The sequence below is a fragment of the Lissotriton helveticus genome, chromosome 1_1, assembly GCF_964261635.1.
Source record: "Lissotriton helveticus chromosome 1_1, aLisHel1.1, whole genome shotgun sequence".
Taxonomy (NCBI): domain Eukaryota; kingdom Metazoa; phylum Chordata; class Amphibia; order Caudata; family Salamandridae; genus Lissotriton; species Lissotriton helveticus.
The window spans coordinates 1919024288-1919041459 of record NC_136057.1 but is presented as its reverse complement, the minus strand read 5'-3'; the positions used below and the strand labels follow the sequence as shown (position 1 = coordinate 1919041459).

Below are 17172 nucleotides of genomic sequence, written 5' to 3'. Positions count from 1 at the left end.
TTGAAATCCAAGGCATCAATATTCCAGGTCACCTTGCTCCCAGTGTTGAAATCCCAAGCGCTCATATACCAGGTGTGCATGTTCCTGGTGTTGAGATACCCAGTATTCATATCCCCGGCCACAATATCTCAGGTTTTACAATTCCTGGAATGCATATCCCGGGTCACAATCTCCCAGGTGTTGAGATACATGAAATTCACATTCCTGGCAAAAATGTTCCAGGTGTTGAGATTCAAAGTATTTCTGTCCCTGGCAAAAATGTTCCCAGCATTGAGATCCCTGGTGTTCATATACATGGTCATAATGTCTCAGGTGTTGAGATACCTGGTGTTCACATTATAGGTTTAAATCTTCCAAATGTAGAAATCCCTGGTATCCATATCCCAGGTCACCATGTCCCAGGTTATGAGATTCCTGGTATTCATATCCCTGGTAGGTATGTTCCAGGTGTTGAAATCCAAGGCATCCATATTCCAGGTCGCCTTGCTCCCAGTGTAGAGATCCCAAGCGCTCATATACCAGGTGTGCATGTTCCTGGTGTTGAGATACCCAGTATTCATATCCCCGGCCACAATATCTCAGGTTTTACAATTCCTGGAATGCATATCCCGGGTCACAATCTCCCAGGTGTTGAGATACATGAAATTCACATTCCTGGCAAAAATGTTCCAGGTATTGAGATTCAAAGTATTTCTGTCCCTGGCAAAAATTTTCCCAGCATTGAGATCCCTGGTGTTCATATACAAGGTCATAATGTCTCAGGTGTTGAGATACCTGGTGTTCACATTCAAGGTTTAAATCTTCCAAATGTAGAAATCCCTGGTATCCATATCCCAGGACACAATGTCCCAGGTTATGGGATCCCTGGTATTCATATCCCTGGTAGACATGTTCCAGGTGTTGAAATCCAAGGCATCAATATTCCAGGTCACCTTGCTCCCAGTGTTGAGATCCTAAGCGCTCATATACCAGGTGTGCATGTTCCTGGTGTTGAGATACCCAGTATTCATATCCCCGGCCACAATATCTCAGGTTTTACAATTCCTGGAATGCATATTCCGGGTCACAATCTCCCAGGTGTTGAGATGCATGAAATTCACATTCCGGGCAAAAATGTTCCAGGTGTTGAGATTCAAAGTATTTCTGTCCCTGGCAAAAATTTTCCCAGCATTGAGATCCCTGGTGTTCATATACATGGTCATAATGTCTCAGGTGTTGAGATACCTGGTGTTCACATTCCAGGTTTAAATCTTCCAAATGTAGAAATCCCTGGTATCCATATCCCAGGACACTATGTCCCAGGTTATCAGATCCCCGGTATTCATATCCCTGGTAGACATGTTCCAGGTGTTGAAATCCAAGGCATCAATATTCCAGGTCACCTTGCTCCCAGTGTTGAAATCCCAAGCGCTCATATGCCAGGTGTGCATGTTCCTGGTGTTGAGATACCCAGTATTCATATCCCCGGCCACAATATCTCAGGTTTTACAATTCCTGGAATGCATATCCCGGGTCACAATCTCCCAGGTGTTGAGATACATGAAATTCACATTCCTGGCAAAAATGTTCCAGGTGTTGAGATTCAAAGTATTTCTGTCCCTGGCAAAAATGTTCCCAGCATTGAGATCCCTGGTGTTCATATACATGGTCATAATGTCTCAGGTGTTGAGATACCTGGTGTTCACATTCCAGGTTTAAATCTTCCAAATGTAGAAATCCCTGGTATCCATATCCCAGGACACCATGTCCCAGGTTATGAGATCCCTGGTATTCATATCCCTGGTGGATATGTTCCAGGTGTTGAAATCCAAGGCATCAATATTCCAGGTCACCTTGCTCCCAGTGTTGAGATCCCAAGCGCTCATATACCAGGTGTGCATGTTCCTGGTGTTGAGATACCCAGTATTCATATCCCCGGCCACAATATCTCAGGTTTTACAATTCCTGGAATGCATATCCCGGGTCACAATCTCCCAGGTGTTGAGATACATGAAATTCACATTCCTGGCAAAAATGTTCCAGGTATTGAGATTCAAAGTATTTCTGTCCCTGGCAAAAATGTTCCCAGCATTGAGATCCCTGGTGTTCATATACATGGTCATAATGTCTCAGGTGTTAAGATACCTGGTGTTCACATTCCAGGTTTAAATCTTCCAAATGTAGAAATCCCTGGTATCCATATCCCAGGACACTATGTCCCAGGTTATGAGATCCCTGGTATTCATATCCCTGGTAGACATGTTCCAGGTGTTGAAATCCAAGGCATCAATATTCCAGGTCACATTGCTCCCAGTGTTGAGATCCCAAGCGCTCATATACCAGGTGTGCATGTTCCTGGTGTTGAGATACCCAGTATTCATATCCCCGGCCACAATATCTCAGGTGTTACAATTCCTGGAATGCATATCCCGGGTCACAATCTCCCAGGTGTTGAGATACATGAAATTCACATTCCTGGCAAAAATGTTCCAGGTGTTGAGATTCAAAGTATTTCTGTCCCTGGCAAAAATGTTCCCAGCATTGAGATCCCTGGTGTTCATATACATGGTCATAATGTCTCAGGTGTTGAGATACCTGGTGTTCACATTATAGGTTTAAATCTTCCAAATGTAGAAATCCCTGGTATCCATATCCCAGGTCACCATGTCCCAGATTATGAGATTCCTGGTATTCATATCCCTGGTAGGTATGTTCCAGGTGATGAAATCCAAGGCATCCATATTCCAGGTCGCCTTGCTCCCAGTGTAGAGATCCCAAGCGCTCATATACCAGGTGTGCATGTTTCTGGTGTTGAGATACCCAGTATTCATATCCCCGGCCACAATATCTCAGGTTTTACAATTCCTGGAATGCATATCCCGGGTCACAATCTCCCAGGTGTTGAGATACATGAAATTCACATTCCTGGCAAAAATGTTCCAGGTATTGAGATTCAAAGTATTTCTGTCCCTGGCAAAAATTTTCCCAGCATTGAGATCCCTGGTGTTCATATACAAGGTCATAATGTCTCAGGTGTTGAGATACCTGGTGTTCACATTCAAGGTTTAAATCTTCCAAATGTAGAAATCCCTGGTATCCATATCCCAGGACACAATGTCCCAGGTTATGAGATCCCTGGTATTCATATCCCTGGTAGACATGTTCCAGGTGTTGAAATCCAAGGCATCAATATTCCAGGTCACCTTGCTCCCAGTGTTGAGATCCCAAGCGCTCATATACCAGGTGTGCATGTTCCTGGTGTTGAGATACCCAGTATTCATATCCCCGGCCACAATATCTCAGGTTTTACAATTCCTGGAATGCATATCCCGGGTCACAATCTCCCAGGTGTTGAGATACATGAAATTCACATTCCGGGCAAAAATGTTCCAGGTGTTGAGATTCAAAGTATTTCTGTCCCTGGCAAAAATGTTCCCAGCATTGAGATCCCTGGTGTTCATATACATGGTCATAATGTCTCAGGTGTTGAGATACGTGGTGTTCACATTCCAGGTTTAAATCTTCCAAATGTAGAAATCCCTGGTATCCATATCCCAGGACACTATGTCCCAAGTTATCAGATCCCCGGTATTCATATCCCTGGTAGACATGTTCCAGGTGTTGAAATCCAAGGCATCAATATTCCAGGTCACCTTGCTCCCAGTGTTGAAATCCCAAGCGCTCATATGCCAGGTGTGCATGTTCCTGGTGTTGAGATACCCAGTATTCATATCCCCGGCCACAATATCTCAGGTTTTACAATTCCTGGAATGCATATCCCGGGTCACAATCTCCCAGGTGTTGAGATACATGAAATTCACATTCCTGGCAAAAATGTTCCAGGTGTTGAGATTCAAAGTATTTCTGTCCCTGGCAAAAATGTTCCCAGCATTGAGATCCCTGGTGTTCATATACATGGTCATAATGTCTCAGGTGTTGAGATACCTGGTGTTCACATTCCAGGTTTAAATCTTCCAAATGTAGAAATCCCTGGTATCCATATCCCAGGACACCATGTCCCAGGTTATGAGATCCCTGGTATTCATATCCCTGGTAGATATGTTCCAGGTGTTGAAATCCAAGGCATCAATATTCCAGGTCACCTTGCTCCCAGTGTTGAGATCCAAAGCGCTCATATACCAGGTGTGCATGTTCCTGGTGTTGAGATACCCAGTATTCATATCCCCGGCCACAATATCTCAGGTTTTACAATTCCTGGAATGCATATCCCGGGTCACAATCTCCCAGGTGTTGAGATACATGAAATTCACATTCCTGGCAAAAATGTTCCAGGTATTGAGATTCAAAGTATTTCTGTCCCTGGCAAAAATGGTCCCAGCATTGAGATCCCTGGTGTTCATATACATGGTCATAATGTCTCAGGTGTTAAGATACCTGGTGTTCACATTCCAGGTTTAAATCTTCCAAATGTAGAAATCCCTGGTATCCATATCCCAGGACACTATGTCCCAGGTTATGAGATCCCTGGTATTCATATCCCTGGTAGACATGTTCCAGGTGTTGAAATCCAAGGCATCAATATTCCAGGTCACCTTGCTCCCAGTGTTGAGATCCCAAGCGCTCATATACCAGGTGTGCATGTTCCTGGTGTTGAGATACCCAGTATTCATATCCCCGGCCACAATATCTCAGGTGTTACAATTCCTGGAATGCATATCCCGGGTCACAATCTCCCAGGTGTTGAAATACATGAAATTCACATTCCTGGCAAAAATGTTCCAGGTATTGAGATTCATGGTATTTCTGTCCCTGGCAAAAATGCTCCGAGCATTGAGATCTCTGGTGTTCATATACAAGGTCATAATGTCTCAGGTGTTGAGATACCTGGTGTTCACATTCCAGGTATAAACCTTCCAAAAGTAGAAATCCCTGGTGTCCATATCCCAGGTCACCATGTCCCAGGTTATGAGATTCCTGGTATTCATATCCCTGGTAGGCATGTTCCAGGTGTTGAAATCCAAGGCATCCATATTCCAGGTCACCTTGCTCCCAGTGTAGTGATCCCAAGCGCTCATATACCAGGTGTGCATGTTCCTGGAGTTGAGATACCCAGTATTAATATCCCCGGCCACAATATCTCAGGTTTTACAATTCCTGGAATGCATATCCCGGGTCACAATCTCCCAGGTGTTGAGATACATGAAATTCACATTCCTGGCAAAAATGTTCCAGGTATTGAGATTCAAAGTATTTCTGTCCCTGGCAAAAATGTTCCCAGCATTGAGATCCCTGGTGTTCATATACAAGGTCATAATGTCTCAGGTGTTGAGATACCTGGTGTTCACATTCAAGGTTTAAATCTTCCAAATGTAGAAATCCCTGGTATCCATATCCCAGGACACAATGTCCCAGGTTATGAGATCCCTGTTATTCATATCCCTGGTAGACATGTTCCAGGTGTTATAATCCAAGGCATCAATATTCCAGGTCACCTTGCTCCCAGTGTTGAGATCCCAAGCGCTCATATACCAGGTGTGCATGTTCCTGGTGTTGAGATACCCAGTATTCATATCCCCGGCCACAATATCTCAGGTTTTACAATTCCTGGAATGCATATCCCGGGTCACAATCTCCCAGGTGTTGAGATACATGAAATTCACATTCCGGGCAAAAATGTTCCAGGTGTTGAGATTCAAAGTATTTCTGTCCCTGGCAAAAATGTTCCCAGCATTGAGATCCCTGGTGTTCATATACATGGTCATAATGTCTCAGGTGTTGAGATACCTGGTGTTCACATTCCAGGTTTAAATCTTCCAAATGTAGAAATCCCTGGTATTCATATCCCAGGACACTATGTCCCAGGTTATCAGATCCCCGGTATTCATATCCCTGGTAGACATGTTCCAGGTGTTGAAATCCAAGGCATCAATATTCCAGGTCACCTTGCTCCCAGTGTTGAAATCCCAAGCGCTCATATACCAGGTGTGCATGTCCCTGGTGTTGAGATACCCAGTATTCATATCCCCGGCCACAATATCTCAGGTTTTACAATTCCTGGAATGCATATCCCGGGTCACAATCTCCCAGGTGTTGAGATACATGAAATTCACATTCCTGGCAAAAATGTTCCAGGTGTTGAGATTCAAAGTATTTCTGTCCCTGGCAAAAATGTTCCCAGCATTGAGATCCCTGGTGTTCATATACATGGTCATAATGTCTCAGGTGTTGAGATACCTGGTGTTCACATTCCAGGTTTAAATCTTCCAAATGTAGAAATCCCTGGTATCCATATCCCAGGACACCATGTCCCAGGTTATGAGATCCCTGGTATTCATATCCCTGGTAGATATGTTCCAGGTGTTGAAATCCAAGGCATCAATATTCCAGGTCACCTTGCTCCCAGTGTTGAGATCCCAAGCGCTCATATACCAGGTGTGCATGTTCCTGGTGTTGAGATACCCAGTATTCATATCCCCGGCAACAATATCTCAGGTTTTACAATTCCTGGAATGCATATCCCGGGTCACAATCTCCCAGGTGTTGAGATACATGAAATTCACATTCCTGGCAAAAATGTTCCAGGTATTGAGATTCAAAGTATTTCTGTCCCTGGCAAAAATGTTCCCAGCATTGAGATCCCTGGTGTTCATATACATGGTCATAATGTCTCAGGTGTTAAGATACCTGGTGTTCACATTCCAGGTTTAAATCTTCCAAATGTAGAAATCCCTGGTATCCATATCCCAGGACACTATGTCCCAGGTTATGAGATCCCTGGTATTCATATCCCTGGTAGACATGTTCCAGGTGTTGAAATCCAAGGCATCAATATTCCAGGTCACCTTGCTCCCAGTGTTGAGATCCCAAGCGCTCATATACCAGGTGTGCATGTTCCTGGTGTTGAGATACCCAGTATTCATATCCCCGGCCACAATATCTCAGGTGTTACAATTCCTGGAATGCATATCCCGGGTCACAATCTCCCAGGTGTTGAAATACATGAAATTCACATTCCTGGCAAAAATGTTCCAGGTATTGAGATTCATGGTATTTCTGTCCCTGGCAAAAATGCTCCGAGCATTGAGATCTCTGGTGTTCATATACAAGGTCATAATGTCTCAGGTGTTGAGATACCTGGTGTTCACATTCCAGGTATAAACCTTCCAAAAGTAGATATCCCTGGTGTCCATATCCCAGGTCACCATGTCCCAGGTTATGAGATTCCTGGTATTCATATCCCTGATAGGCATGTTCCAGGTGTTGAAATCCAAGGCATCCATATTCCAGGTCACCTTGCTCCCAGTGTAGTGATCTCAAGCGCTCATATACCAGGTGTGCATGTTCCTGGAGTTGAGATACCCAGTATTAATATCCCCGGCCACAATATCTCAGGTTTTACAATTCCTGGAATGCATATCCCGGGTCACAATCTCCCAGGTGTTGAGATACATGAAATTCACATTCCTGGCAAAAATGTTCCAGGTATTGAGATTCAAAGTATTTCTGTCCCTCGCAAAAATGTTCCCAGCATTGAGATCCCTGGTGTTCATATACATGGTCATAATGTCTCAGGTGTTGAGATACCTGGTGTTCACATTCCAGGTTTAAATCTTCCAAATGTACAAATCCCTGGTATCCATATCCCAGGACACCATGTCCCAGGTTATGAGATCCCTGGTATTCATATCCCTGGTAGATATGTTCCAGGTGTTGAAATCCAAGGCATCAATATTCCAGGTCACCTTGCTCCCAGTGTTGAGATCCCAAGCGCTCATATACCAGGTGTGCATGTTCCTGGTGTTGAGATACCCAGTATTCATATCCCCGGCCACAATATCTCAGGTTTTACAATTCCTGGAATGCATATCCCGGGTCACAATCTCCCAGGTGTTGAGATACATGAAATTCACATTCCTGGCAAAAATGTTCCAGGTATTGAGATTCAAAGTATTTCTGTCCCTGGCAAAAATGTTCCCAGCATTGAGATCCCTGGTGTTCATATACATGGTCATAATGTCTCAGGTGTTGAGATACCTGGTGTTCACATTCCAGGTTTAAATCTTCCAAAAGTAGAAATCCCTGGTATCCATATCCCAGGACACTATGTCCCAGGTTATGAGATCCCTGGTATTCATATCCCTGGTAGACATGTTCCAGGTGTTGAAATCCAAGGCATCAATATTCCAGGTCACCTTGCTCCCAGTGTTGAGATCCCAAGCGCTCATATACCAGGTGTGCATGTTCCTGGTGTTGAGATACCCAGTATTCATATCCCTGGCCACAATATCTCAGGTTTTACAATTCCTGGAATGCATATCCCGGGTCACAATCTCCCAGGTGTTGAGATACATGAAATTCACATTCCTGGCAAAAATGTTCCAGGTATTGAGATTCATGGTATTTCTGTCCCTGGCATAAATGCTCCAAGCATTGAGATCTCTGGTGTTCATATACAAGGTCATAATGTCTCAGGTGTCGAGATACCTGGTGTTCACATTCCAGGTATAAACCTTCCAAAAGTAGAAATCCCTGGTGTCCATATCCCAGGTCACCATGTCCCAGGTTATGAGATTCCTGGTATTCATATCCCTGGTAGGCATGTTCCAGGTGTTGAAATCCAAGGCATCCATATTCCAGGTCACCTTGCTCCCAGTGTAGTGATACCAAGCGCTCATATACCAGGTGTGCATGTTCCTGGAGATGAGATACCCAGTATTAATATCCCCGGCCACAATATCTCAGGTTTTACAATTCCTGGAATGCATATCCCGGGTCACAAGCTCCCAGGTGTTGAGATACATGAAATTCACATTCCTGGCAAAAATGTTCCAGGTATTGAGATTCAAAGTATTTCTGTCCCTGGCAAAAATGTTCCCAGCATTGAGATCCCTGGTGTTCATATACATGGTCATAATGTCTCAGGTGTTGAGATACCTGGTCTTCACATTCCAGGTTTAAATCTTCCAAATGTAGAAATCCCTGGTATCCATATCCCAGGACACTATGTCCCAGGTTATGAGATCCCTGGTATTCATATCCCTGGTAGACATGCTCCAGGTGTTGAAATCCAAGGCATCAATATTCCAGGTCACCTTGCTCCCAGTGTTGAGATCCCAAGCGCTCATATACCAGGTGTGCATGTTCCTGGTGTTGAGATACCCAGTATTCATATCCCCGGCCACAATATCTCAGGTTTTACAATTGCTGGAATGCATATCCCGGGTCACAAGCTCCCAGGTGTTGAGAAACATGAAATTCACATTCCTGGCAAAAATGTTCCAGGTATTGATATTCAAAGTATTTCTCTCCCTGGCAAAAATGTTCCCAGCATTGAGATCCCTGGTGTCCATATACATGGTCATAATGTCTCAGGTGTTGAGATACCTGGTGTTCACATTCCAGGTTTAAATCTTCCAAATGTAGAAATCCCTGGTATTCATATCCCAGGACACCATGTCCCAGGTTATGAGATCCCTGGTATTCATATCCCTGGTAGATATGTTCCAGGTGTTGAAATCCAAGGCATCAATATTCCAGGTCACCTTGCTCCCAGTGTTGAGATCCCAAGCGCTCATATACCAGGTGTGCATGTTCCTGGTGTTGAGATACCCAGTATTCATATCCCCGGCCACAATATCTCAGGTTTTACAATTCCTGGAATGCATATCCCGGGTCACAATCTCCCAGGTGTTGAGATACATGAAATTCACATTCCTGGCAAAAATGTTCCAGGTATTGAGATTCAAAGTATTTCTGTCCCTGGCAAAAATGTTCCCAGCATTGAGATCCCTGGTGTTCATATACATGGTCATAATGTCTCAGGTGTTGAGATACCTGGTGTTCATATTCCAGGTTTAAATCTTCCAAATGTAGAAATCCCTGGTATCCATATCCCAGGACACTATGTCCCAGGTTATGAGATCCCTGGTATTCATATCACTGGTAGGCATGTTCCAGGTGTTGAAATCCAAGGCATCAATATTCCAGGTCACCTTGCTCCCAGTGTTGAGATCCCAAGCGCTCATATACCAGGTGTGCATGTTCCTGGTGTTGAGATACCCAGTATTCATATCCCCGGCCACAATATCTCAGGTTTTACAATTCCTGGAATGCATATCCCGGGTCACAATCTCCCAGGTGTTGAGATACATGAAATTCACATTCCTGGCAAAAATGTTCCAGGTATTGAGATTCATGGTATTTCTGTCCCTGGCAAAAATGCTCCAAGCATTGAGATCTCTGGTGTTCATATACAAGGTCATAATGTCTCAGGTGTTGAGATACCTGGTGTTCACATTCCAGGTATAAACCTTCCAAAAGTAGAAATCCCTGGTGTCCATATCCCAGGTCACCATGTCCCAGGTTATGAGATTCCTGGTATTCATATCCCTGGTAGGCATGTTCCAGGTGTTGAAATCCAAGGCATCCATATTCCAGGTCACCTTGCTCCCAGTGTAGTGATCCCAAGCGCTCATATACCAGGTGTGCATGTTCCTGGTGTTGAGATACCCAGTATTCATATCCCCGGCCACAATATCTCAGGTTTTACAATTCCTGGAATGCATATCCTGGGTCACAATCTCCCAGGTGTTGAGATACATGAAATTCACATTCCTGGCAAAAATGTTCCAGGTATTGAGATTCAAAGTATTTCTGTCCCTGGCAAAAATGTTCCCAGCATTGAGATCCCTGGTGTTCATATACATGGTCATAATGTCTCAGGTGTTGAGATACCTGGTGTTCACATTCCAGGTTTAAATCTTCCAAATGCAGAAATCCCTGGTATCCATATCCCAGGACACTATGTCCCAGGTTATGAGATCCCTGGTATTCATATCCCTGGTAGACATGTTCCAGGTGTTGAAATCCAAGGCATCAATATTCCAGGTCACCTTGCTCCCAGTGTTGAGATCCCAAGCGCTCATATACCAGGTGTGCATGTTCCTGGTGTTGAGATACCCAGTATTCATATCCCCGGCCACAATATCTCAGGTGTTACAATTCCTGGAATGCATATCCCGGGTCACAATCTCCCAGGTGTTGAGATACATGAAATTCACATTCCAGGCAAAAATGTTCCAGGTATTGAGATTCATGGTATTTCTGTCCCTGGCAAAAATGCTCCGAGCATTGAGATCTCTGGTGTTCATATACAAGGTCATAATGTCTCAGGTGTTGAGATACCTGGTGTTCACATTCCAGGTATAAACCTTCCAAAAGTAGAAATCCCTGGTGTCCATATCCCAGGTCACCATGTCCCAGGTTATGAGATTCCTGGTATTCATATCCCTGGTAGGCATGTTCCAGGTGTTGAAATCCAAGGCATCCATATTCCAGGTCACCTTGCTCCCAGTGTAGTGATCCCAAGCGCTCATATACCAGGTGTGCATGTTCCTGGTGTTGAGATACCCAGTATTCATATCCCCGGCCACAATATCTCAGGTTTTACAATTCCTGGAATGCATATCCCGGGTCACAATCTCCCAGGTGTTGAGATACATGAAATTCACATTCCTGGCAAAAATGTTCCAGGTATTGAGATTCAAAGTATTTCTGTCCCTGGCAAAAATGTTCCCAGCATTGAGATCCCTGGTGTTCATATACATGGTCATAATGTCTCAGGTGTTGAGATACCTGGTGTTCATATTCCAGGTTTAAATCTTCCAAATGTAGAAATCCCTGGTATCCATATCCCAGGACACTATGTCCCAGGTTATGAGATCCCTGGTATTCATATCACTGGTAGGCATGTTCCAGGTGTTGAAATCCAAGGCATCAATATTCCAGGTCACCTTGCTCCCAGTGTTGAGATCCCAAGCGCTCATATACCAGGTGTGCATGTTCCTGGTGTTGAGATACCCAGTATTCATATCCCCGGCCACAATATCTCAGGTTTTACAATTCCTGGAATGCATATCCCGGGTCACAATCTCCCAGGTGTTGAGATACATGAAATTCACATTCCTGGCAAAAATGTTCCAGGTATTGAGATTCATGGTATTTCTGTCCCTGGCAAAAATGCTCCAAGCATTGAGATCTCTGGTGTTCATATACAAGGTCATAATGTCTCAGGTGTTGAGATACCTGGTGTTCACATTCCAGGTATAAACCTTCCAAAAGTAGAAATCCCTGGTGTCCATATCCCAGGTCACCATGTCCCAGGTTATGAGATTCCTGGTATTCATATCCCTGGTAGGCATGTTCCAGGTGTTGAAATCCAAGGCATCCATATTCCAGGTCACCTTGCTCCCAGTGTAGTGATCCCAAGCGCTCATATACCAGGTGTGCATGTTCCTGGTGTTGAGATACCCAGTATTCATATCCCCGGCCACAATATCTCAGGTTTTACAATTCCTGGAATGCATATCCCGGGTCACAATCTCCCAGGTGTTGAGATACATGAAATTCACATTCCTGGCAAAAATGTTCCAGGTATTGAGATTCAAAGTATTTCTGTCCCTGGCAAAAATTTTCCCAGCATTGAGATCCCTGGTGTTCATATACATGGTCATAATGTCTCAGGTGTTGAGATACCTGGTGTTCACATTCCAGGTTTAAATCTTCCAAATGCAGAAATCCCTGGTATCCATATCCCAGGACACTATGTCCCAGGTTATGAGATCCCTGGTATTCATATCCCTGGTAGACATGTTCCAGGTGTTGAAATCCAAGGCATCAATATTCCAGGTCACCTTGCTCCCAGTGTTGAGATCCCAAGCGCTCATATACCAGGTGTGCATGTTCCTGGTGTTGAGATACCCAGTATTCATATCCCCGGCCACAATATCTCAGGTGTTACAATTCCTGGAATGCATATCCCGGGTCACAATCTCCCAGGTGTTGAGATACATGAAATTCACATTCCAGGCAAAAATGTTCCAGGTATTGAGATTCATGGTATTTCTGTCCCTGGCAAAAATGCTCCGAGCATTGAGATCTCTGGTGTTCATATACAAGGTCATAATGTCTCAGGTGTTGAGATACCTGGTGTTCACATTCCAGGTATAAACCTTCCAAAAGTAGAAATCCCTGGTGTCCATATCCCAGGTCACCATGTCCCAGGTTATGAGATTCCTGGTATTCATATCCCTGGTAGGCATGTTCCAGGTGTTGAAATCCAAGGCATCCATATTCCAGGTCACCTTGCTCCCAGTGTAGTGATCCCAAGCGCTCATATACCAGGTGTGCATGTTCCTGGAGTTGAGATACCCAGTATTAATATCCCCGGCCACAATATCTCAGGTTTTACAATTCCTGGAATGCATATCCCGGGTCACAATCTCCCAGGTGTTGAGATACATGAAATTCACATTCCTGGCAAAAATGTTCCAGGTATTGAGATTCAAAGTATTTCTGTCCCTCGCAAAAATGTTCCCAGCATTGAGATCCCTGGTGTTCATATACATGGTCATAATGTCTCAGGTGTTGAGATACCTGGTGTTCACATTCCAGGTTTAAATCTTCCAAATGTACAAATCCCTGGTATCCATATCCCAGGACACCATGTCCCACGTTATGAGATCCCTGGTATTCATATCCCTGGTAGATATGTTCCAGGTGTTGAAATCCAAGGCATCAATATTCCAGGTCACCTTGCTCCCAGTGTTGAGATCCCAAGCGCTCATATACCAGGTGTGCAAGTTCCTGGTGTTGAGATACCCAGTATTCATATCCCCGGCCACAATATCTCAGGTTTTACAATTCCTGGAATGCATATCCCGGGTCACAATCTCCCAGGTGTTGAGATACATGAAATTCACATTCCTGGCAAAAATGTTCCAGGTATTGAGATTCAAAGTATTTCTGTCCCTGGCAAAAATGTTCCCAGCATTGATATCCCTGGTGTTCATATACATGGTCATAATATCTCAGGTGTTGAGATACCTGGTGTTCACATTCCAGGTTTAAATCTTCCAAATGTAGAAATCCCTGGTATCCATATCCCAGGACACTATGTCCCAGGTTATGAGATCCCTGGTATTCATATCCCTGGTAGACATGTTCCAGGTGTTGAAATCCAAGGCATCAATATTCCAGGTCACCTTGCTCCCAGTGTTGAGATCCCAAGCGCTCATATACCAGGTGTGCATGTTCCTGGTGTTGAGATAACCAGTATTCATATCCCCGGCCACAATATCTCAGGTTTTACAATTCCTGGAATGCATATCCCGGGTCACAATCTCCCAGGTGTTGAGATACATGAAATTCACATTCCTGGCAAAAATGTTCCAGATATTGAGATTCATGGTATTTCTGTCCCTGGCAAAAATGCTCCAAGCATTGAGATCTCTGGTGTTCATATACAAGGTCATAATGTCTCAGGTGTTGAGATACCTGGTGTTCACATTCCAGGTATAAACCTTCCAAAAGTAGAAATCCCTGGTGTCCATATCCCAGGTCACCATGTCCCAGGTTATGAGATTCCTGGTATTCATATCCCTGGTAGGCATGTTCCAGGTGTTGAAATCCAAGGCATCCATATTCCAAGTCACCTTGCTCCCAGTGTAGTGATACCAAGCGCTCATATACCAGGTGTGCATGTTCCTGGAGTTGAGATACCCAGTATTAATATCCCCGGCCACAATATCTCAGGTTTTACAATTGCTGGAATGCATATCCCGGGTCACAAGCTCCCAGGTGTTGAGAAACATGAAATTCACATTCCTGGCAAAAAATTTCCAGGTATTGATATTCAAAGTATTTCTGTCCCTGGCAAAAATGTTCCCAGCATTGAGATCCCTGGTGTCCATATACATGGTCATAATGTCTCAGGTGTTGAGATACCTGGTGTTCACATTCCAGGTTTAAATCTTCCAAATGTAGAAATCCCTGGTATCCATATCCCAGGACACCATGTCCCAGGTTATGAGATCCCTGGTATTCATATCCCTGGTAGATATGTTCCAGGTGTTGAAATCCAAGGCATCAATATTCCAGGTCACCTTGCTCCCAGTGTTGAGATCCCAAGCGCTCATATACCAGGTGTGCATGTTCCTGGTGTTGAGATACCCAGTATTCATATCCCCGGCCACAATATCTCAGGTTTTACAATTCCTGGAATGCATATCCCGGGTCACAATCTCCCAGGTGTTGAGATACATGAAGTTCACATTCCTGGCAAAAATGTTCCAGGTATTGAGATTCAAAGTATTTCTGTCCCTGGCAAAAATGTTCCCAGCATTGAGATCCCTGGTGTTCATATACATGGTCATAATGTCTCAGGTGTTGAGATACCTGGTGTTCACATTCCAGGTTTAAATCTTCCAAATGTAGAAATCCCTGGTATCCATATCCCAGGACACTATGTCCCAGGTTATGAGATCCCTGGTATTCATATCCCTGGTAGACATGTTCCAGGTGTTGAAATCCAAGGCATCAATATTCCAGGTCACCTTGCTCCCAGTGTTGAGATCCCAAGCGCTCATATACCAGGTGTGCATGTTCCTGGTGTTGAGATACCCAGTATTCATATCCCCGGCCACAATATCTCAGGTTTTACAATTCCTGGAATGCATATCCCGGGTCACAATCTCCCAGGTGTTGAGATACATGAAATTCACATTCCTGGCAAAAATTTTCCAGGTATTGAGATTCATGGTATTTCTGTCCCTGGCAAAAATGCTCCAAGCATTGAGATCTCTGGTGTTCATATACAAGGTCATAATGTCTCAGGTGTTGAGATACCTGGTGTTCACATTCCAGGTATAAACCTTCCAAAAGTAGAAATCCCTGGTGTCCATATCCCAGGTCACCATGTCCCAGGTTATGAGATTCCTGGTATTCATATCCCTGGTAGGCATGTTCCAGGTGTTGAAATCCAAGGCATCCATATTCCAGGTCACCTTGCTCCCAGTGTAGTGATCCCAAGCGCTCATATACCAGGTGTGCATGTTCCTGGCGTTGAGATACCCAGTATTCATATCCCCGGCCACAATATCTCAGGTTTTACAATTCCTGGAATGCATATCTCGGGTCACAATCTCCCAGGTGTTGAGATACATGAAATTCACATTCCTGGCAAAAATGTTCCAGGTATTGAGATTCAAAGTATTTCTGTCCCTGGCAAAAATGTTCCCAGCATTGAGATCCCTGGTGTTCATATACATGGTCATAATGTCTCAGGTGTTGAGATACCTGGTGTTCACATTCCAGGTTTAAATCTTCCAAATGTAGAAAACCCTGGTATCCATATCCCAGGACACTATGTCCCAGGTTATGAGATCCCTGGTATTCATATCACTGGTAGACATGTTCCAGGTGTTGAAATCCAAGGCATCAATATTCCAGGTCACCTTGCTCCCAGTGTTGAGATCCCAAGCGCTCATATACCAGGTGTGCATGTTCCTGGTGTTGAGATACCCAGTATTCATATCCCCGGCCACAATATCTCAGGTTTTACAATTCCTGGAATGCATATCCCGGGTCACAATCTCCCAGGTGTTGAGATACATGAAATTCACATTCCTGGCAAAAATGTTCCAGGTATTGAGATTCATGGTATTTCTGTCCCTGGCAAAAATGCTCCAAGCATTGAGATCTCTGGTGTTCATATACAAGGTCATAATGTCTCAGGTGTTGAGATACCTGGTGTTCACATTCAAGGTATAAACCTTCCAAAAGTAGAAATCCCTGGTGTCCATATCCCAGGTCACCATGTCCCAGGCTATGAGATTCCTGGTATTCATATCCCTGGTAGGCATGTTCCAGGTGTTGAAATCCAAGGCATCCATATTCCAGGTCACCTTGCTCCCAGTGTAGTGATCCCAAGCACTCATATACCAGGTGTGCATGTTCCTGGAGTTGAGATACCCAGTATTAATATCCCCGGCCACAATATCTCAGGTTTTACAATTCCTGGAATGCATATCCCGGGTCACAATCTCCCAGGTGTTGAGATACATGAAATTCACATTCCTGGCAAAAATGTTCCAGGTATTGAGATTCATGGTATGTCTGTCCCTGGCAAAAATGCTCCAAGCATTGAGATCTCTGGTGTTCATATACAAGGTCATAATGTCTCAGGTGTTGAGATACCTGGTGTTCGCATTCCAGGTATAAACCTTCCAAAAGTAGAAATCCCTGGTATCCATATCCCAGGACACCATGTCCCAGGTTATGAGATCCCTGGTATTCATATCCCTGGTAGATATGTTCCAGGTGTTGAAATCCAAGGCATCAATATTCCAGGTCACCTTGCTCCCAGTGTTGAGATCCCAAGCGCTCATATACCAG

The 17172-nt window shown here is 44.2% G+C and overlaps 1 protein-coding gene across 1 annotated transcript in view; it reads left to right on the top strand.

Annotated features, from left to right (window-relative positions):
• The window catches only part of LOC144765937 (uncharacterized), a 277263-nt gene that overhangs the window by 143298 nt on the left and 116793 nt on the right, over nt 1-17172 (top strand). Inside the window, exons 9-25 of the mRNA XM_078650341.1 lie at nt 28-477; nt 523-927; nt 973-1782; nt 1828-2727; nt 2773-3177; nt 3223-4077; nt 4123-4272; nt 4363-4482; nt 4573-4977; nt 5023-5622; nt 5713-7947; nt 8038-8577; nt 8623-9027; nt 9073-9432; nt 9478-13272; nt 13363-13482; nt 13573-17127. Of these exons, the coding sequence (XP_078506467.1) occupies nt 28-477; nt 523-927; nt 973-1782; nt 1828-2727; nt 2773-3177; nt 3223-4077; nt 4123-4272; nt 4363-4482; nt 4573-4977; nt 5023-5622; nt 5713-7947; nt 8038-8577; nt 8623-9027; nt 9073-9432; nt 9478-13272; nt 13363-13482; nt 13573-17127 (16110 nt within the window). The remainder of the gene's footprint in view (nt 1-27; nt 478-522; nt 928-972; nt 1783-1827; nt 2728-2772; nt 3178-3222; nt 4078-4122; nt 4273-4362; nt 4483-4572; nt 4978-5022; nt 5623-5712; nt 7948-8037; nt 8578-8622; nt 9028-9072; nt 9433-9477; nt 13273-13362; nt 13483-13572; nt 17128-17172) is intronic.